The 22,195-nt window shown below is 39.4% G+C and overlaps 1 protein-coding gene across 1 annotated transcript in view; it reads left to right on the top strand.

The window, feature by feature from the left end:
- Nucleotides 1-2,946: 2,946 nt before the first annotated feature.
- Nucleotides 2,947-22,195, top strand: part of RIT2 (Ras like without CAAX 2) — a 316,712-nt gene continuing 297,463 nt past the window's right edge. Inside the window, exon 1 of the mRNA XM_036245390.1 lies at nt 2,947-3,228. Coding sequence (XP_036101283.1) covers nt 3,120-3,228 — 109 coding nt within the window. The 5' untranslated portion in view covers nt 2,947-3,119. The remainder of the gene's footprint in view (nt 3,229-22,195) is intronic.

The raw sequence follows: 22,195 nt of genomic DNA, 5'->3' as shown, positions 1-22,195 counted from the left end.
CTTAGTAAACCAGGAGAAGGGACTAGAGTGGAATTCCTTAGAATGTCAAAGAGGCAAACAAAGAGGGTTTTATAGCGGGAAAGCTTCCCTAAAGGTCATGTTTTTCATGTAAATAGGAAAAAAAATCTCACTGATTTCTATTTGAAATATAGAATATAGATCGATACATTAGCTATTGTAAAGGAAGCCAATTCACTAGTTAAATTTTCCTGTCACAGCAACTGTGATACTTACTGTTAAGGGACATTTTCTTGTACTCCTCTCTCTTACTATTAAAATATGTATACCAGAAGAAACAATAGCACAAGGACACAGCTGGTGTGACTATTCCTGTGCTTTACCACTGAATTGGAATGGCTAACACGGAAAACAGAGTAGCAGATGGTGCGATGGATAGCTTAGAGGGGTAAGTGATTTGCTCAACGTGGTAAGAATGTGTGCACCAGAAGTAGAAACAAAAACCAGAAAGACCTTGAAGCTAAATGCTACTGTGTACATATGTCTTCTCACTGAGGAATAAAGTTTCAATGAGTCAATTACAAGGTAAATTATAACATAGTTACAGTTCTTTGTTAGATCCAATTACAGAAACAACAGTTTTGTTGGAGGAAAGGTAAGGTGTCCACACTGCCTGACTCTGTTCTATTGAGTGAGGGCATGAGTCTGGTATAAATGCTTTGTGTCTGTGTGTCCCATTCTAAGCTATTGGATTGCATTATTTAGGCCTGTGATTTATGAAATGTGTACAATAGGGTTAGTCAGGTTGACATTTGAGGTGGATTTCTCTGACATCAATGTACAGGATGAATCAAGTGGTGGGAAGGGGGAAAGGGCAGGGAGATTGTACTCAGAAAGGATGAATTATGGAGTTATTTCAGTCATGGAAGTCCAATATCAGAAAAGGCTGAACTACAACTAGGATTTGGAGGCAGGTGGTGCTCCCTACAAAGATAGAGTGTTGACTTTGTTATTGAGAATCAGAGTGATGTATTTTTGGACATACTGAGGTTGAGGCACAAACAGGGTTTCTGATAGAAGCATTCTGGAGACAGATTCAGTTTTGAAGTTCAAGGTGAAAATTGGGTCCACGGTTATGAACTTGGCAGTTACTCACAGGAAGGTGATAAATAGAGCTCTAACAATGAGCAGAACTGCAACAAAGAGGTAAAAGAGATGAAAAGAGAATTGGGAATAGTATCGTTGAACAAGATGTCATTTAAAACCTGGTGGATCATCCATAAAAGAAAAAAAATTACAAATCAGACTCCATCTAAATTTAAAACTCCTGCTTTTTGGAAAGATACAGTTAAGAAAAACACAGACTGGGAGAAATCTTTTCAGAGCATATATCTGTTAAATAGCTTACATCAAGAATATATAAAGTACTTTTAAAACTCGATACAAACACAAACATCTTGATATAAAAGTAGACAAAAGGTTTGAACAGTTACTTTAGCAAAGAAAATGCACAGATGCCAATAAACACACAACGAGATGCTCTTCTCTTCTGGTGTGTGCCTACATACAGTGGGCTGGGAGCATTATTAACTAAAAAATAATAACAAAATAATCATATACTTACATACTGCTTAAAATTTGCCAGAAACAGTTTTAAGCACTGTGCAAGCATTAAACTTTCTTAATGAGTTAATAAAGTAGGGTTTTAATAAAGAATTTTATAGATGAAGAAACTGAGGCCCAGAGAGGTAAAGTAATTTACCCAAGGTCACACAGCCAGTGAATGGCTGAGACCAGATTTCAAGGCAAGCATCAGGCTCCAGAGCCTAGACTATTGGCCATGACTGACACTAAGACACCCCTCCAATTTCCAGCAATATGCTGAGCACCTACTCTGTGCAACACATGGTCATATACTATAGTCACAAGGAACAAATTACATGTAGTTTCTTTCTTAGAGGAACTTCAAATATAGATAGAAAAAAAAGCTTTTGTATATCATGTCCTTGACTGGATCTAATCATGATCCAATTTCACAATGAAAAAAAGTAGACAATAATTATACATATCATTATCATCACCTTACTTGAAAGACAGGGTCTGATTATGACAACTGGAGATTATTGAAAGCATTCTAAGACCTTAATAGTTTAGAAGTTTTCCAGAGAAAATCAAACACTATAAAGCTTTAAATGAATTCAAATAAGAGATAAGAGTTTAGATATTTGAAAAATAACTATGCATGATCTTTAATGCTATCATAATTTTCATCAAAAAATATTTAAGGATCTCTTTCGTGCTTGACAAGATCCTTCTGTTTTAGGTTGCTCCTAATCACCGAGTGTAAACAAAGATGACCCATGTCCACACATGACAATGACCTAATTTCAAATACTTCCTTATGTTAGAACTGCAACTGTCAAGTGAGCTGACACAGTTCCTGCTAGCCAGCTATTATTTCAACAACACTAACCACCAGTCCCGAAGAGCGCTGTTACTGTTTGTTTGTTTGTTTTTCTTCTAAATTGGTAGCAACTCTTTCCCCAGAATAAGAACTGTGGAAGAAGGTGGTGATACAAAACAGAAAGATAAGCAACAGACATCTTACTTAATTCACTGACTGACTAGAAGAAAATCGTGTCTTTGAAGCTACAGAAATGATCAGCCCGTGAGACATATAATGTACCAAGTCACAGATTCGCTCTATCCCAGCAGCCCAGCCTGGAAGGTGGCCAAGCGTGTGCGCTACCAGCTGGAACTGGGCAGGGGGCAGGACGGAGAAAGGACAGAGACAAAGGGTGAGGAAGGTAAACGGAGAAACGGAGGGAAGGGGGGGAAACAAACAGTGAAAGAGAGAGCGAGCCACCGAAGAGAGAGAGAGACAGAGACACACCAAGATCAGGAGCAATAGCGGGAGAGTGAAAGGGTGAAGGATGGGGAAGGAGGGGGGTAGGTAAAAGCCAGATTTTTATTGGAAGCAATTGAAGTGGTTGCTATGAGACCCGCGCAGAGCACAGGACCAGCAGCCAGCCCTACACTGGCGGCTCTTACCTCGTACTAAACCTTTCTTTTGACACAGTTTTAGAGTTGCTTAATATCTGAGCAAGCACCTGACACAGGCGACTTTTCCCTTCTTTATTCTCCTCGGTCCCTCCGGTGAGATGGAGGTAGAAAACGAAGCCAGCTGCTCCCCCAGCAGCGCGGCGGCGGCGGGCGGGTCCAGAGAGTACAAGGTGGTAATGCTGGGCGCAGGGGGAGTTGGTAAAAGCGGTAAGTTTCAATTCCAAATGCTGGGGAAAGAGGATCTCTGTAGAGGCAACTCTACAGAGTAAAAAAAAAAAAAAAAAAAAGAATAATGATAGTAACAATAACAATGTTGATGCTGTCAGGGGCTAGCTAGCTGCAGCAGTTCGACACTAAGTATTTGGCAGGATGTTTAAGAGTATGGACTGTGTGGAGATGCTGATGAGTCAGGAGAATTGGGAGACAGCCACTGATGATATATAGAACTTGAAGAGGATTTTTTTCCCTTTGATTTATTTCCTGCTGGGTAATTTTTTTATATCTTAATTTATATGTCTTTTTAAAAAATATAATAACATGATATTTATGAAACAGGCACGGTATGAGAAAATGTGCTCCCATTCTCAAAAATATTCCTATGAAGTGCTATGAATATTCAATGAACCGCAATACAAATGCAGACGCCCATGCAGGATTATCAATGCTGATTATCATGTTTGTTTCTTTGATTAGGGGCTTCCTGTCACCCTTCCCTTGTCTGTGACCTGGCATAGCATGTGTGGGCTTTTAATGTCAAGAGGAAAGTTGGTTTTTGAAATCTACAGCTGTTTAAGGAATGGTATTTATTGTGGGACCTGTGCAGGGTGCTCAAGTTAAATGTTGTGATGAACTGAATTAAAAGAGAAAACTACAAGAGTAAAGAATATGAGGTGTTAATGAAAGTAAAGAGTGGTAAATTGGTTATGTCACATAAAAAACAGAAGTTGTGGGTGGTTGGGTTCCTTGAGGGGCTTAAAAGGCCAAATACAACAAATTAAAGGATAGATATATAGTATATATATAGATATATAGTAGTATTTAAGGCTGATTAAATGTTGGAAATCTTGGGGCTATAGATATCAATAAAACATAAATAAACATAATGTTTTATATAAATATAAAATATCCCATAGGGGATACAACTTCGGGGATGCCAAAGGCAAAAGAAATATTAGAGTTAGTGCAGAGAAAAAGTTTTTAAAATTCAGTAGTCTTAGGGCTTGGCAAAAAAATTCAAAGTTGAGGTCAACGTTATTGGTACAGAAGTCCCCCAACAACAACAAAAAAATCTAAGTGGTGGGTCCACAGTGATAAGAATGTTGATCAGTAAAGGAAGGAAAAAGAGAGTGTGACTTTAGTGGACAGCAAAGTAAAGACATTAGAAAAATAGCAAGAGACATAAAGTTGAACACCCTCCTCCTCAAAGCAATTACTATAAGAAGAAAAAAAATAGGTAAAATCTGGATGTGGTCAATGGCTATATGCATGTCAAAGTGAGAAAAGGTAGTCACCTGTCCTTGGAAGAAAGGTGAAGTGAAAAGCTTCACAAATATGTGTACATGCAGAATTAAAAAATATGTCTTCATTTTTAAAAGATGAAATGGTTTGAAGGGGAAAGTATCAAAATAAGTGAGGATTAGGGAGGGAGAGAAGGAAGAAGGATAAAGAGAAAATAAATCATGTAAAATAAAATGGTGCTTTGAAAAATCCTAGTCAGTCTGTGTAAGGAAGAAACAATGTGAGAATAAAATATCAAAAAGAGAAACAGATCTAAGGAAAAGGCAGGAGACTTATCAACAGAAATGCCACCAGCAGCTCCTGAGGGCAGAGAGATGCTGTAAGGGTCCCATAATGTGTCCATGTATTACCTTTGTTAGGTGGCTTGGTATTTTCTTGCTTCATCAGGAGGATGGAGGATTTGAGAGTAGAGTGATCAGGTTTTAGTTATTTATTCCATAGAGATGAAACTTGGAGAGACGAGACGTTGGATGGGAGCATCCTTCAGCAATGTGCTTATCCTGGAGATGGTATTATATCTCCTGTTTGACTTCCTCCATGTGTTATTTGTACTGACTGGTCATTGTCACCTCTTCCAAGAACTAGAAATTTTTGATGTACCAGCAGAGTGACCTGATTTTCTCTCACCTCCACTTTGTACAAAAGGAGCCAGTTCTTAATTAAATACTTGAGCAAAAGTTTTCCAGTGTGATAGACAGGAGTAGCTAGCTCACCTCAGGGATGGTTAAAGTAAAAGAGGGTGAATAAGTTCAGTTGTACTAACTTTATACATAGCATCTTTGGCTGTTACATTCAGAGAGAACATAACTCATACTACAGTTCCAGGCTTAGAAAATTCAGTCCTTAGGCTCAATGTTTCAATCAGCGTGATGGAATCACGTCTCACCCTTGGGCTTGGTCCCTATGATTCATCCAGTGTTACCAGTATATAAATGTTCAAGCAGTGATTCTTATTGTTAACCTCCTCTTAAAAGTTAAAATGTTTCCTTTCAAACAACTAAAATATTTTTTAAAATTCAAAAGCCACTGTTTGTGCTGCTGAAGATTTGGATCAATAGAAGTACAATTTACTTTCCTTCCCATGATTTTGGTGGTTTATTTTAATTATTTTTAATTTTTTTATTAATTTATTTTTGTTACAAATGTTTCTCCCTTTTCCCCCATTGACACCCTCTTCCTGATCGCCCCCCCCCATTCCCAGCATTGTTGTCTATGTCCATGGTTATATATACATGCATATAAGTTCTGTGGTTTATCTCTTCCCTCCCCCATGTCTTCTTCTTCTGAGGTTTGTCAGTCTGTACCCTACTTCTATGTCTCTGGGTTTATTTTGTTCATCAGCTTGTTTTGTTCATTAGATTCCACAAATAAGTGAGATGATGTGATATTTGTCTTTCTCTGACTGGCTTATTTCACTTAACATAATACTCTCTACGTCCTTCCATGTCATCTCAAAGGATGAGCGATCTATTTTTCTTATAGCTGCATGGTATTCCATTGTGAAAATGTACCACAGCTTTTTTATCCATTCATCTACTGATAGACACTTAGACTGTTTCCAGATCTTAGCAATTATAAATAGTGCTGCTATGAACATAGGGGTACATATATTCTTTCTGATTGGTGTTTCAGACCTCTTAGGGTATATTTCTAGAAGTGGGATCACTGGGTCAAATGGCAGTTCAACTTTTAACTTTTTGAGGAAACACTATACTGTTTTCCATAGTGGCTGCATCAGTCTGCATTCCCACCAGCAGTGCACTAGAGTCTCCTTTTCTCCACACCCTCGCCAACACTTGTTGTTTGCTGATTTGTTGATGGCAGCTATACTGACAGGTGTGAGGCGATACCTCATAGTTGTTGTAATTTGCATCTCTCTGATGATTAGTGATGTCGAGCATTTCTTCATATGTCTCTTGGCCATTCATATGTCCTGTTTGGAGAGGTGTCTCTTTAGATTTCAGTGGTTTATGTGAAAAAGTCAGTGACAATGGGTTGCATGAGGGATTTCAAAGGGAAGTCAGCTGTTCTGTAGAAACACAAGGTGATGTAATAACCTATCAACAGTTTCCAATTCTGAGTCAGTTTCAAGTCAGCCTTGAATGTGAATGAGAAGCTCAATGTACTGGGACCTTATCTTTTAAATGAAACAATCTTGGGGATTTTCTATGCTTATTGAGAAATTATGTGTGGTTTTTTTTTTCCTACTCATATTTTACTAAGACACACTTTGTTAAGTAGGGCATTTTGAAAGGATTTGCAATTTAATTGGAGCAGAAACATTCCCACAAGATTTAAAAATGTACTTATTGTATGTGAGAAATGTCAAACCACAAGTTATTGATCAATACGTTATTTACTATGTGCTATGCCTGGGGCCTGTACCAGTTACTACAGAAGGGAAACAAGAAGGATGTGAACATTTATGAAGCATCCACCATGGGCCACATGGTTTTCTTGTTATGTTTAGTCCTTTCCACAATCTGATCAGGTGTTGCCATTTTACAGATGGGAAAACTGAGGCCCAAGGAAACAACTTGTGCCTCGTCATGGAGGTAATAATTTACAGATTTGGTGAAGCTTGATCTAACTATTTATTGAGTTTAACATCCTTGGCAGGAAGAGCAGAGTTCCACCACTCGCTGTTCAGAAGATAAGGGCTGTTGGTATCCGCTTCTCCCTTCCCCTGAACGTTACACTTAGAAGAGAGCTAAATCATCTAGGCTAGCACTCTCACTTATACAGATATGCCTTTTTAATCCTTAAGTCGATGTAATTAAACATTATACATAGTACTTATATTCTATATAAATAAAAACATGTTTATGTTGTATTTATATCCATAAACTGGAACATTATACCCAGCATTATCCAAGAATGCTGTGAGTGCTGAGAAAACAGGATAAACAAGAGATAGTCCTGACCCCATTTGAAAGATGGAGACACTCGTGCCCTGAGAGTGGACTTTGCAAATTCACACATAGGGTAGGGGCAGAGTCACATCCAGAGCTCAACCCTGCTGGCCCCCTGAAATTTTTCCCCACCACACCCCAATTTTTACACAGGATAAGCACTATTTATCCAATGAATTTCATGCAACTCGGGCACATTCTAGACTTCTCTCTCTTTTTATTCCACTGCCTACCATCCCTTTCCCTCCCTCAAAAAGAAAGAGAGAAAAAGTTAAAATCTCACGGCTGTACTTTAGGAGTTTACTGGAATATAAGCAATCCTTCTAACTGTTTTCTGTCTTTGTGGTTTGATTATAATGGTTGTTCCTCAATGACAGAGCATAATCAGTGTCTGCCTGCTTTCTCCGTTGTGTATTCATACCTAGTTCTCCCAGTACAGACTCTAATTGCTCAGGATATCTAATTCAATACTAAAAGATCTTATTTTCAAAAATACCCTTTACCTATTCTATTTTATGGTTATGTTTGAGGATAAAATAATTTAAGGAGGCAAGTAGGTTATCTATTCCCCATGTTCCGATGAGATACCTGAGGCACAGAATGTTAAGAGATTTGTCCAAGACTGCTCAGAAATAGGTAATACTAAGGAAAGAATTAATTCTAATTCTAAATTGTTTTCTCATCACATTTCATGAGAAAAGTATTCAAATATCAGATGAGAACTACATGTTCTTTTCCAGTTCCTAGGATACATCTTGGAAATACCGTGGTGAAATTTTGTGTAAAATTGTGTCAAGTGTGAAATTGGTATGAAAGATACAAGTCCTTGGGAATAGAGAGGGTGTTATTCCTAACTATGGTTCCAGACATGGCCCCTGCCTTCTAGGAGGGACCATCTCATGGGGGAAATATAATGCACACTACAAAATGATGGAATCTTGGGGTAAGGAGTGGCTAAGTCAACATGAGAAAGGTACAAAGGAACCCCAACAGAGATGATATTTGAACTGTGTATTAAAGGATGAGTAGGATTTATTGAGATTGAGGAGGGAAAGTGTAGGGAGATCTGGAGTTGGAGAGGAAGAGGATTTATTGGGAACAGAACATGCAAAGGCAAAAAGGAATGGGGATTATAATTTTTTATGACTTGACACTTGATAACAGTGTCTTTTGAGGACAGTTGGGGGAAAAAATCTCTCTTCCAAATTAAAAATCATAGACATCTCTGTAAGATTTGTTTAAAACATATCTTTGGAAACTGTGAAATATAAAACAAACAAACAAAAATAAGTTAAAACCTAAATAGTATTTGGGAACTCAGAATTTATTAGAGTGCATCCATTGTAAATTTTTGGTAAAGGGAAAACTCATTTGTGAAATAAGCAACCATACTCTGCCCCACATCCTTCTGCAGTTTGTCTCTTTTGTGCATTCAGAGTTTCATGGGTAGGAATTTATAAAATGAAAGCAATAACAGTATTTTCTGAGGAAAACAGAAGACAGCATAAACCAGTTCCTTCAACTGCCATGAATTGGTATAAAAGGTAGAAAATTGAGCCTTTACATGATGAATTAAATCAAGGCAAACAACCAAGGGCATCCTTCAGGTCCCTGAGGCTCTGTTTTACCTCATTAGCAGAACTTTGGATCTGACAATGCTGAACAATTTTTGCATCATGACCACTCATTATGTGAACCCTCTGAATTGCAAAGCAAAAGAAAAAAAAATAAACAAGGGAAAAAGGAATGATATCAAGACTTGAGGGGCCCTCTGGTCTCAGACTTAATCATCACCCCCCTAATTGCACTACAGATCATCACTCATTGCAATGCCATCAGCAAGAATTATCTAAGAGGTTTGAATAAGGCTCAGTCACAAAGTAAATTGATATCTACTTGCTCAAGTAAGGACTGAAAGTGTTATTCAGATTCAAGATGTTGACTGCCAATACTTCCAAGATTATATGTACTTTATACATTTTACATTGATAAAAAGAAGTCAGTACAGGTCTGTCTTCAGTGGAGAAGGAGCCTAGAAATGAATACATTTGTATTGATATTCGACTACACACAGGCTGCTGGGCTCCTGACACGTTCACTGGGGAGTTCTACTGGCCATTGGTCTATCACATCCACCTGGCCCATGTTTAGCCCTCACCTTGATCTGGTGAGGTAGAATTAATGATGCATTTTATAGATAAGAAAATGGAGGCCCATGGAAATAGAGAGACACAGAGATATTCAATGATGAACCTGAGGTGCCTACACATATATGACTAAGTTCAGTGCTTATACTAATTTTACTTACCTACACTGAGGTTCATGTTATTTCTTGGGAGCCAGTACAACAAACCCGAGTTGTAACTTTAGCTGAAACATCATAGGTATATTTTAGACATCAGACAAAAATCATGTACACCAAACTATCTGGCAATTTTTTTTATTTTCTACACAAACAACCCTTTTTAGGTGGGGTAGGGGGAAACATTATTCCTCCATTTGGCTGGGTTTTTTTTTTTTCAAAGTCCTTCAATGATCTCAACCCAGACACTCAGGCTTTGTTTATAAATGTCAGCACTCTGATGACCATCACCAAATGGTGCCATATGCTGTTCTGGTTCATCAACAGGCACCAGCTAAGTGTCATTCCTGGCAACCATTCCAATTCATCCCTTTTGCCCTCTCTGCATACATAACCCTGCCCCAGCTAACACCATAGCATCAGCAACAGAATATGACCTGTTCGAGTCTCCACATTCACAGGTACCAGCATCCTGCCACTGCCAAGTGTATGGGAGGGATAGCAGTATGTGCCAGGTTCTCCCTGGAGTATGTGTGAAGGAAGGACAATGTTGGAGGATGTTGGAGGATGCTGCGGCATGCGGAGGAGGGTGGCCTCTGCCTCTCTGCCTCGCTGGAGATGCTGTTTTGAGAGGGGAAATCAGAGTCCACACAAGGTTTGAAATCCCATGGAAAAAAATCTTTAATTGAACTGGAATGAGATTGTATAGAACATTTGTGGTCTCACACTGGAACACCAGACAAGGACTTTTAATTAGTTTGATATGTAGTAGTAGTAAGGGGCAGGGGGGTGTTCATGTAGTAGACTGCATGATTTGTGTAGTTACTTATTGAATGGATTAGAAAACCTTGGTTTCTCATTCCATAGCTTCTCTAAATATGCTTTAAAATGGGATGCAAGGCAGTGCATGTTTTTTTTTTTTGCTTAAGTCTACGTACACTCATAAAGAGGAATGATTCTTATTTTGTCTAAGCTCTGTCTTTCAATTTCTTCACCCAATGAAAAAAATAAGAGCCCGCCTGTCTGAGTTTCACATATGCCTAACGCTGTTCTAAGTGCATTACATTGTTTCATGGAATCCTCCCAACTGTTGCAGCATGACAATTGTAGGCATGACAATTATCCCAATTTACAGGTGAGAAAGTGAGGCTTGAAGAGGAGCAGTCATTTGCTCAGGAACCCAGAACGTATCATGTCTGCGCAGGTCTCAGCCATTGCCAGGTCCAGGTTCCACCAGTGTCTACTGTGCACTCCTGGTCCCATGTTCTCGATCTGCCCTTGATCTGCCGCATATGGCCTCAGTGTACAGATTATGACAGAGCAATGCAGACTGGAGGTTTGAACATCCTAGGAAATCCAGATGTGTTTTCCATCTGTGAATCAGGGACAACAATAACCACTGCAATGCTGCGTTCTCATAGACTCTTTACAACAAAACCCAGTGCACAGCGAATGCTGAGTGATACTTGTAACATGACTGGACCACTTTGTTTTGAATCATTTGTCTCTAATAGCATTTGACCTTGCACGGGCCACTTAAGCTCATGGCGTTTCCACATTCCTCACCCTAAAATTGAATTAATTAAAATTAGCTCAGGAGGCCCTGGCCAGTTTGGCTCAGCGGTTAGAGCGTCGGCCTGCGGTCTGGAGAGACCCGGGTTCGGTTCCCGCTAAGGGCACGTACTTCGGTTGCAGTTTGTCCCCGGCCCTGGTTGGTCGTGCGGGTGGCAGCCACTCGATGTGTCCCTTCACGTCGATGTTTCTCTCTCTCTCTCTCCTTCCTCTCTCTCCCTCCCACTCTATCTGTACAAAAAATGGAAAAATATCCTCGGGTGAGGATAAAAAAAAAAAAAAAAGAATAAAATTACCTCAGGAGTTGCTGGGTAGATGACATTAGAAAATGTTATATAAAAATGTGGCCTGGGCCAGTTTGGCTCAACAGAGCATGTACCCACAGATCAAAGTTTTGTGGGCACATATGTTGGTTGCAGGTTCAATCTCCAGCCCCACTGGGGCCATGCGGGGGGCAACCAATCCATGTATCTCTCTCTCTACCTCCTTCCTTCCCTCCCACTTTCTCTAAAAAGATCAGTGGAAAAATAGCCTCTGATGAGGATTAAAAAAAAAAGTGAATTACAGTGCTCAAGATATTACATCCTCATTAAGTCTAGTGCCTGCTGCCTGCATGTTTTTCTTCCTCCCTCTTTCCTTCCCTCCTCGTCTCTCCCATACCTCCACCGAAGGCAATTAAGGCAGTTGACCTCAGTATGGTGGGCAGGGAATGATAGCAGATCTCTCAGATGTCTTCTAGGAAAATGTAATTTGGGTTAAGTATTGTAAATATGTCATTGTCTATCCACCTTCTCTATGCCTACTCTTGTTCTTTATAGCTTTATATTGATTAGTTCCAGCTTTAGGCTCTTGAGTGGTAATTTCAATGACATTAATAATGGTGGCTTGCTAGTTACCCTAGTAAACATTTCTTTTATTTATTCTAATAGACTCATCACACACACACACACACACACACACACACACACACACACACCACTCTCTGCCAGAAAAAGGAAGAGTTTGGGGACAATTACCTGGTCTTGCCACAGTAGCTACAAAGGGTCTGCTTAGAGTAGCTGGAGTTTATATCAGAGCGTGCCTGTGCTTGAATTGGGACTGAAATTAATTTCTCTCATACATGTGTTGTTGTAATAAATTTTGAATAATTAGATGTTTTCTTTGTTCTCCACTGTAGCAACATTGCTATATTTAAGTAGAAAGAGTCAGATTTAATCATTGCATGGAAAGCTAATAACAAGCTGCACCCATATAGGTTTGTTTAAATTAAAGAAATCAGGCAATTTACTTAACATCACAAGGGGTAGATCTGTTATTTGAAATTGTAAAATCGCATAGTCCCCTCCTAGCATCTTTTAACCCCCATATCCCATTGCATTCTGCTCTCCACGCCACCATCAGGCCGCTGGTCCCGAGGTTCCATTTGGCTTCTTTATTTTTCCTGCTCAACTGTCTTCGGTGGCTTGCCCATTGCCAACAGGCTGACATCCAAAGCTCACAGGACTGCTGATGTCTGAGACATGTGGGACTATCTGTCAACTGAGCATCGAGGAGGTATCCCCAAGGCTAGTCCAACACGAAGGCCTGATGTATTAGATGGCACAGAGGAGTCAAACCAGGAATGTGTGAGCCGGGAGGTTGTCAGTAAGGTGCTGAAATAAAGAGTCAAGAACACCTTGGCAGTGGAATCACATGAAGTATAAGTGGGAAGATTCAGAGCTGAGGCTATAAAGGCTGAGATGTGGTAGAAAGTTATTTTAGGTGAACCCTGGTATAATACGACTTGTTGGACTGTATCTCTCCCTTGATCTTTCTCCGTGTCTCTGTCTCTTCCTCTAACTCAGTGTGAGCTAGACTCTGATTTAAAAAGACCCATAACTACCATAATTATTTGTCTTCTAGACACATTAGTCTCCTTTCTGTCTCCTCAAATTCTTAAGACTTCTTCCCTATGATACTCACATAATTATTCTAACATACGTTCTCTCCTCTTTTCTCTTTGTTTCTCCAGTGTACCTGTCCTCCAGATTCTGCACGATTATATTCTGCCCCTTACCCTTGTCCCAGTCTGCACCAGCCTAACATTTCTTCCCTTACACTTAAAATCCTTTCTGACTATTATTCATGTTGTAACTGCTCAAAGTTACATAATTTCTTCTAGCATCTGGTTTGTGGTCTTAAAATGTTATTTAAATCTTGCATTTTTATTTCACTTGCTATCTTTTTTATATTTCATCTTGATTGCAAATTCCTACAGAATGGGAAATTGATTTCACATTGTCTTTCTTCTCCCACGAAACTCAGCGTAGTAAATTCTCAAAAAATATTTACAAATGTGCTTTTCCTCTTTTAATTTTAAGAAAAATGCAGAGAGAAAGATGCCCCACATCTGTAGTGAAATACAACTAAGCAATCTTCTAAAATTTGATGCTACAAAGAGAAATGGTTATAGAGATGGAAATGGACACCAGTAGGGACGTTGTAGGTATGTGAACCCAGGGTAGGTCATGGCTGGGGAGGAACCTGGACTCAAACCAGCATGAACGGTCTTTCATGACAATGGATTTGAAGGTGAAATAAGCCCACCCCATGTTTAGGATGCTCATTAACACAAAGAAGCCAAAGTAAGATTGTGGACCAAAACTTGCCAGATAGGCAAGAACAAGTAAGATGCAAACGATTTGTTAAAAGAAGTAGTCATAGGCCAGGCAGACACTGTGGAATCAGAAGTAATGCAAACACCATAGGGCTGGACAGCTGGCAGCAAAATATATATGAGATACTGAGAATAACTCATGTTTTACTTTCCAAACCATTTGCCACTGAACACCAGGAGGAGGAGGAAAGAAGTAGTTTATGAAATGTTCTGGGGGAACTTAGTGAGCAAACAAGCCCTTAGAACTTTGTTTCCTCTTGTGTTTTGAGTTTAATATTACTGGGGTTTTTTTTTTAAGTATTTTTATTTTTTCTATTTTATTTATTTTTGCTACAGATGTTTCTCCTTTTTGCCCCATTGACACCCTCCTTCCCCTCCCTCTCCACCCTGTCCCCAGCTTCATTGTCCATGTCCATTGGTTATGCGTACATGCATGTAAGTTCTGTGGTTTATCCTTGCCCCCACCCCCTCTTCTGGGGATTGTCAGTCTGTACCCTACTCCACGTCTCTGGGACTACCCTCTTCTTCAGTCTGTTATATTCATTATATTTCACAAATTAGTAAGATCATGTGATATTTGTCTTTCTCTGCTTGACTTGTTTCACTTAGTATAATACTTTCCAGATCCGTCCTGTCATCTCAAAGGATAAGAGATCTTTCTTTTTTACAGCTGCATAGTACTCCATTGAGTATATGTACCACCGTTTTCTTATCCATTCATCTACTGATGGACATTTGGGCTGTTTCCAGATTTAGCTATTGGAAATAGTGCTGCTATGAACTTGGGGGTACATATATTCTTTCTGATTGGTGCTTCAGGCTTCTTAGGGTATATTCCTAGAAGTGGGATCACTGGGTCAAATGGCAATTCAATTTTTAATTTTTTGAGGTAACACTATAGTGTTTTCCACAGCGGCTGCACCAGTGTGCATTCCCACCAGCAATGTACAAGATCTCCTTTTCTCCACACCCTCGCCAACACTTCTTATTTGATGCTTTGTTGATGGTGGCCATTCTGACAGGTGTGAGGTGATACCTCATTGTTGTTTTAATTTGCATCTCTCTGATGATTAGTGATGTTGAGCATTTCTTCATATGTCTCTTTGCCATTTGTATGTCCTTTTTGGAGAGGTGTCTATTTAGTTCCTCTGCCCATTTTTTAATTGGGTTCTTTATCTCCCTTTTGTTGAGTTGTATGTGCACTCTATATATTTTGGAAATTAACCCCTTTCTTCAACTTTCTCTGTTTTTTTTTGTTTGTTTGTTTTGTTTTTGTCTGCTTTCTAGTTCTTTAAATTGTGAGATTAGGTAGTCAATTAGAAATTTTTCTTGTTTCTTGGGGTGGGCCTGTAATGCTATAAACTTCCTTCTCAGAACTGCTTTCACTGCATCCCATAGATTTTGTGTTATTGTGTGTTCATTTTATTGGTTTCAAAAAAGTTTTTAATTTCTTCCTAGAGCTCCATGGTAACCCATTCATTGTTCAATAACATGCTATTTAGCCTCCATATGTTCAAATGTTTTGCATGTTCTTGTTGCCATTGATTTCTAGTTTCATGCCATTGTGATCTGAGAAGATGCTTGACATGATTTCAATCTTTTTGAACTTGTAGAGACTTAGTTTGTGCCCTAATATGCGGTCTATCTTTGAGAATGTCCCATGTGCACTCGAGAAGAATGTGAATTCTGCAGTTTTGGAGTGTAATTCTCTGTGGATATCTATTAAATCCATTTGATCTAGCACTTCATTTAGAGTCTGTATTTCCTTGTTAATTTTTTTGTCTAGATGATCTATGCAGTGATGTCAGTGAGGTGTTGAAGTTCCCTGCTATGATTGTATTGCTGTCGATTTCTCCTTTGAAGTCCTCCAGAAGATTTTTAATATATGTTGGTGCTCCTATATTAGATGCATATATGTTTACCAAGGTTATATCTTCTTGTTGGATAGATTCTTTCAATATTATGTAGTGGTGTTTTTTTGTCTCTAGTTATGGCCTTCATTTTGAAATCTAATTTATCAGATATGAGTATTGCTACCCCAGCTTATTTTTTCCTTTCTGTTTCCTTGGAAAATTTTATTCCATCCCTTCACTTTCAACCTATGAGTCTTTTGTTGTGAGGTGGGTCTGTTGTAAACAACATATATGTGAGTCATGCTTTCTTATCCAGTCAGCTACTCTGTGTCTTTTTATTGGAACATTCAATCCATTCACATTTAAGGTGATTATTGATATGTACTTATTTATTGACATTTTTGTTTAGTGTGGTTCTATTTTTCTTCCTATTTCTTCTACTAATTATAGCAGTCCTTTTAGTATATCTTGCAGTGCTGGTTTGGTGTTAATATATTCTCTTAGCCTTTTTTTGTCTGGAAAGCTCTTTATTTGACCTTGTATTTTGAATGACAGCCTTGCTGGATAGAGTAGTCTTGGATTCAGGTCCTTGTTTTTCATGACCTTGATTACTTTGTACCATTCCCTTCTGGCCTGTAGTGTTTCTGTTGAGAAGTCAGCAGAGAGCCTTATGGGGTTTCCTTTGTAGGTAACCTGTTGCTTATCTCTTGCTGCTTTTAGGATTCTCTTTGTCTTTAATTTTTGGCATTTGAATTACCATATGTCTTGGTGTGGGCTTGTTTGGGTTCTTCTTACTTGGGGCTCTCTGTGCTTCTTGAACTTGAATGCCTTCTTCCTTCACCAAGTTAGGAAAATTTTCTGTCACTATTTCTTCAAATATATTCTCTAAACTTTGCTCATTTTCTTTTTCTTTGGGGACGCCTATGGTGCAAATATTATTACGTTTCCAGATGTCCCACAGTTCTCTTAAGCTGTCTTCCTGTCTTTTAATTGTTTTTTCCTTTTGGTTTTCTGATTGGTTGATTCTTTCTACCCTGTCTTCTAATTCACTGATCGGGTCCTCAGCTTCCTCTACTCTGCTGGTTAGTCCTTTCAAAGTGTTCTTTATTTCTGCTATGCCATTCTTCATTTCTTCTTGGTGGTTTTTCATCTCCAATTGGTTGATTTTCAATGTTTCTATGTCTTTACTCATGGTGTTGATGTCCTTACTCATGTTGTTGAGCTTCCTCAAGATTCTGGCTTTGAACTCCACCTCTGATATTTTACTTAACTGCATTTCATTAATCTCTTCTTCGGTAGAGTTATGTTGTTCTTTCATTTGGAATTTGTTTCTTTGTTTCACCATTTTGGCTATCTCAGTGGGTTTTGGAGCCTGCTAAATTTTCCCTGTGGCTATTGGTGTTCGCTGTTTGTGGCTCCCTCTACTGGGTTTGGATGAGCATGGGAGGGCCCATGTTAGACACCACTGTCAAATCTTACTTTCCTGGGTACATTTGCAAGCCCAGGAAAGGTTCAGTTATCCTCTAGCTCTTTGCCTGGAGGCTAGTAGTCTCAGTTACTCAGGGCGTTGGAATGTAGCCCTCTGGTATTCTGCCTAAGAGGATTTCCAGAGGGTGGTACAGAGGCTGGTTGTTAATGAGCCTCAATTTGCATTTCTTTGGCTCACCTGGAAGGGGCTGAATCTCTGAGGGAGGGGCTGCTGTTTTCCCCACAGCTCTGGGAAGGAAGAAGCTGGCCATCGTCCTGTGTTGTCTCCAAATCCCAGGTGTCCCCATAGAGTTCCAGTTCAATCCACTCTCCCTCTGCTGGAGCCCAAGGTGAGTGGCTGCAGCCAATTCAGTGCTCTGTTCCAGCTCTCTGTGCTGTGGAGCTGGCTTGGTATTTTAACCCCAAGGGTGCTGCTCACAGCTAAGACCACTGCTGTCCATGGGCTCCCACGAGATAACCAAGAGACCACCAGAGCCAAATTAAAGCCAAATAGAGAGCAAAGGTGGCCAGCGACTGATCCCGAGTTCTTGGAGATCAGCCCCGATATGCTTTATTACATGCCTTTTATACCTTACAGCAAAAGTTTAATGATATAGGAAAATAAGATCTTCCTGATATAATGCCCAAGGCTACAACAGTGCTGTATAGAATTAGTTTGCCTTGTGGATAACAGGAACACCCAAGCCCACTCAGTAACACCCAGAAACACCCAGGCACACCCAAGTACATTGGGTCACACTAAGCCTCGGGCTGCACAAACACAATGCAAGCCTAATGCCTTGAGATTGTGGGGGTGGTCGGGTCTCTGACTCTAGACCTCCAGGCTCCGAGGACTCTGTCAGACACATAGCCAACTCCTAACAATTTCTTCTTTACAAAACAGGTTCAACTAGAAAGTACACAGTGACTTTCCCAATCATCAATTATGGAGCTATACACAAGTCAGCACAATAATTTACCAGTTATCAATTATGGGGTTATGAACATGTCAGCACACCAGCCCACCACCCTCTCACACCTCCGCAATCCTACCAGTGTTCCTGGTTACATCGTCCTTTCCCACTGCTTTTCTGTTGTTTTTTTTCTGATGATTTGTCTTTATTTCAGTTGTAATTCCCATTTGGTCCTGGGAGATCATCTGTGTAGCTTCCATTCACTCTGCCACCATTTTTTTCTGATCTAATGTTACTATTAATATATAAAAAGAAAATAATTTCTTTTTTTAACACAGATGAAGCCCGAGTTATGTTGTAATTGAATTTTGAAGCAACATCAAGTTTCCATATATTTTTTTCTCTGAGGGCAAAAACCATCCTGGGTCATGATTTTATTTTGACAACCTCTATTTTATTTATTTATTTATTTATTTATTTATTTATTTATTTATTTATTTATTCTTACTAGTAAGCAATGTTATTTTATTTTATGGCACATAGCATTGCATTGTATAAAATATCACAAAATTCTACATATTCACCTGACAGCTGGGTTATGGCCACTGCGGGGAATATAATTTCAAATTCACAATACATGCTTAATAGTACAGCTTTTATACTGCACCCAGGCAGGGTTTTGTACATAATAATTATCATTTATTTTATTTCCAAAAAATGTAACACACTTCAAAAACAAAGTATGCTTTATGCAGCTGGAAATAAATTTTCCCCATGTATCTTTTGACAACTTTTATTTTAAAATGAAGAGATGGACCTGAAGATTATTATACTGAGTGAAATAAGCCAGTCAGAGAAAGGCAAATACCACATTATCTCACTTATATATGGAATCTAATGAATAAAACCTGATGAACAAAATAGAAACAGAAGCATGGATACATGGAACAGTCTGACAGCTGTTGGGGTGGGGGTGGGAGGGGCAGTGTTGGGAGAATGGGTGAAAGAAGGTGAAGGGATTAAGAAACATATAGTTCTGGCCAGTTTGGCTCGGCAGTTAGAGTGTCAGCCCACAGACCAATGAGTTGCGGGTTCGATTTCAATCAAGGGCATGTACCTTGGTTGCGGTTGTCCCTAGCCCTGGTCAGGGTCATGCAGGAGACAACCAGCTGATGTGTCCCTTCATGTCAATGTTTCTCTCTCTCTCCTTCTCTATTTCTCCCTCCCACTCTATCTGAAGATAAATAAAAAAATATCCTCCGGTGAGGATTGTATAGACACAAACAACAATGTGGTGATAACTAGAGGAAAAGGGGGTGGGGGTAGGCGGAGGTGGGCAAAGGGGGATAAATGGGGATGGAAAGAGACTCTGCTTGGGGCAATGGGCACACGATGCAGTGTGCAGATGATGGTTTGTTGAATTGTACACTTGAGACTTGTACGGTTTTGTGAACCAATGTCAACCCAATAAATGTAATAAAATAAAATAAAAGGAAGATGAAACCCAGAGAAAAGCAGATAGTACAGAACCAGATTATGAGGAGAGCATCACACCTTCTCCTAATTTCAGGAAGCTCTAACATCGAGAAGGCAAGATTCATTTCACAGGGGAAATTGTTGTGGCTACGAAAAAAAAAGCAAAAAACTTTCTGTGCTAGTGTTAAGAGCTTTTGCTTTCTATGTTTCCCCCTTTTGCTTAACTACTCACTTCTTTCTACTTGCTTGGTTATAATGAAAGAATTTAAAAAATCTAATACCAGTTACCACCATTACTTTAGACCTGCTCCACAAAAGCCTTTCATATTGTTTTGCCCTTAGAAAATGTACCTCCCACCTACTTTGTCGCCGAAAAGCAAACAGAAAACATTTTTTTTATGTAGAATACTCAGCTCTGACCAGCACAGTTACCTGCCTCTCTGAGCTTATTTGCCTTTTCCTAGAGTGTAATTCTGAGAGCCAAGCATGGCTGAGGATGGGTAAACTTGCATTGAAATTTTCTTCTTTTTCTTTATTAATTTACTTTTGTTACAGATGTTTCTCTTTTTTTCCTCCCATAGACACCCTCCTCCTGATCCCGCCCCCACCCCCACAACATTGTTGTCTATGTCCATTGGTTACACATACATGCATATAAGTTCTTTGGCTTATCTCTTCCCTCCCCTGCCCCCTTCTTCTGAGGTTTGTCAGTCTGAACCCTACTTCTTTCTATGTCTCTGGGTCTATTTTGTTCATCAGCGTATTGCATTGAAATTTAATTCTGCCACTTGAAAGGCAAGTCGGTGATGTTGCTTGCTCTTCTCCTTACTGATATTGGGGGACCTAGGGCTCATTCCTTGGACCTTCACTAATCTTTAATTTCCCAGGTTATTTCATTTAGCACCCTGGCTGGATTTATGAATCTTTATTAGATTAAATTAAATTAATGTCCAGATTAAAACCTTAAGGAGACATCACCAAAATGGCCAAAATTAAAGAGACTGCAATAATACCAGATATAGAGTAGGATGTAATGGGAATATGAATTGGTACAACCACCAATTTATACTCTAAGGTATGGATAATAATGCCAACTTTGCCAGGGCCTTTTAAAGTTCAGCATAGTTTCAATGGAGATTAGAAGTGATTAGGTTTTTCCATCAATTTATATGTGGTTATTATATGTAAAATTCTTGTTACAACCACCAATTTATATGGAAAATGATTCAGTACTAGGTATTGAGCTGGAGAAATGCATAAGTTGACCATATGATCTAGCAATTCTACCCCTAGCCACACATCCCCAACCAAAGTCACATGTGTGTGGAACAAGGGGCATGGCCAGAATATTCATAGCAGCGTTATTCCTAGTGACCCCACTTAAAAGTTAAATATTCATCAGTATAAGATTGAAAGAATCAATTATGCTAAAATATTGCATGTGTGTATATATATTGTATTGTATATTTATATATAGCATATAAATGGTAGAAATAACTATAAAATCTGGGATAGGACTCACCTGTGGAGGCAGATAGGAGGCGGTGATTGGGAGCCACGGGGAGTTTCGGTGTGGATGCTGGTAGCATGACTTGTCGCTGTGATACACCACAGAACTGTGAGGTTTTCCATTGTGTACCTTCCTAAAGTGTGCTCACCTTCACAAAAGGAAAGGTTTATACAAATTTAAAACATTACATTGTTTGTCCAGACTTCCTCCCTATTTGACATCTTCACTTAAATCATTAACATCAAAAACTAACAATGTCCAAAACTAGACTACGGATTTCCTTCCCAAAACTGTTTCCCTGACAGCCTCCCTCCGATCGGTAGATGGTAATTCCATCTTTCTAGTCGCTCAGGCCCCAAACCTTGGCCTGATCATTTGCTCCTCTCCTCCTCACAAATTTCCACGTTCAATTCCTAAGTCAATCCTTTGGCTTTATCTTTTACATATATCCAGAGGGTCTTATTTTCACCCTGGTTCAATTTAGCATTCTCTTTTGCTTGTTTCTGACCTGTTCCCCAGGCTTCTACCGTAGTCCCCTACAATTTAGTTACAACAGCAGCCAGAGTGGTCTTTTTAAACTAAAATTCAGATTTTATCATTCCTGTGCTTAAAGCTCTACCACAGGTCCTGCTTCACACACAGCACTCGAATGGCCTGTCATTTCTCTGAGCTTTCTCTGCTGCAGCAACACCAGGTTCCTTGCTGTTCTACAACATGCCAGATAGGCACATTCTCCTTGTAGGGACTTTGCTCTAGCGTTCCCTCTCCCTGGAATACTTTTCTCCGGGTATGTGCTTGGATTATTCTGTCTCTGTCAAGCATTGCACTGTTATCTCAATTTGTCTATCTAACCAGTCTATTTTATTAGGACCCTCACCTTCTTTGTAAAAAAATATTTTTTCTTTATTGATTTGAGAGAGAGAGGAAGGGAGAGGGAGAGAGATAGAAACATTGATGCGAGAGAACATTGATTGGTTGCCTCCTGCATGGCTCC

This window comes from Molossus molossus, unplaced genomic scaffold, assembly GCF_014108415.1.
Source record: "Molossus molossus isolate mMolMol1 unplaced genomic scaffold, mMolMol1.p scaffold_m16_p_6, whole genome shotgun sequence".
Classification (NCBI taxonomy): domain Eukaryota; kingdom Metazoa; phylum Chordata; class Mammalia; order Chiroptera; family Molossidae; genus Molossus; species Molossus molossus.
Note: the sequence above shows the minus strand (reverse complement) of the source record. Positions and strands in the feature narration are given on the sequence as shown.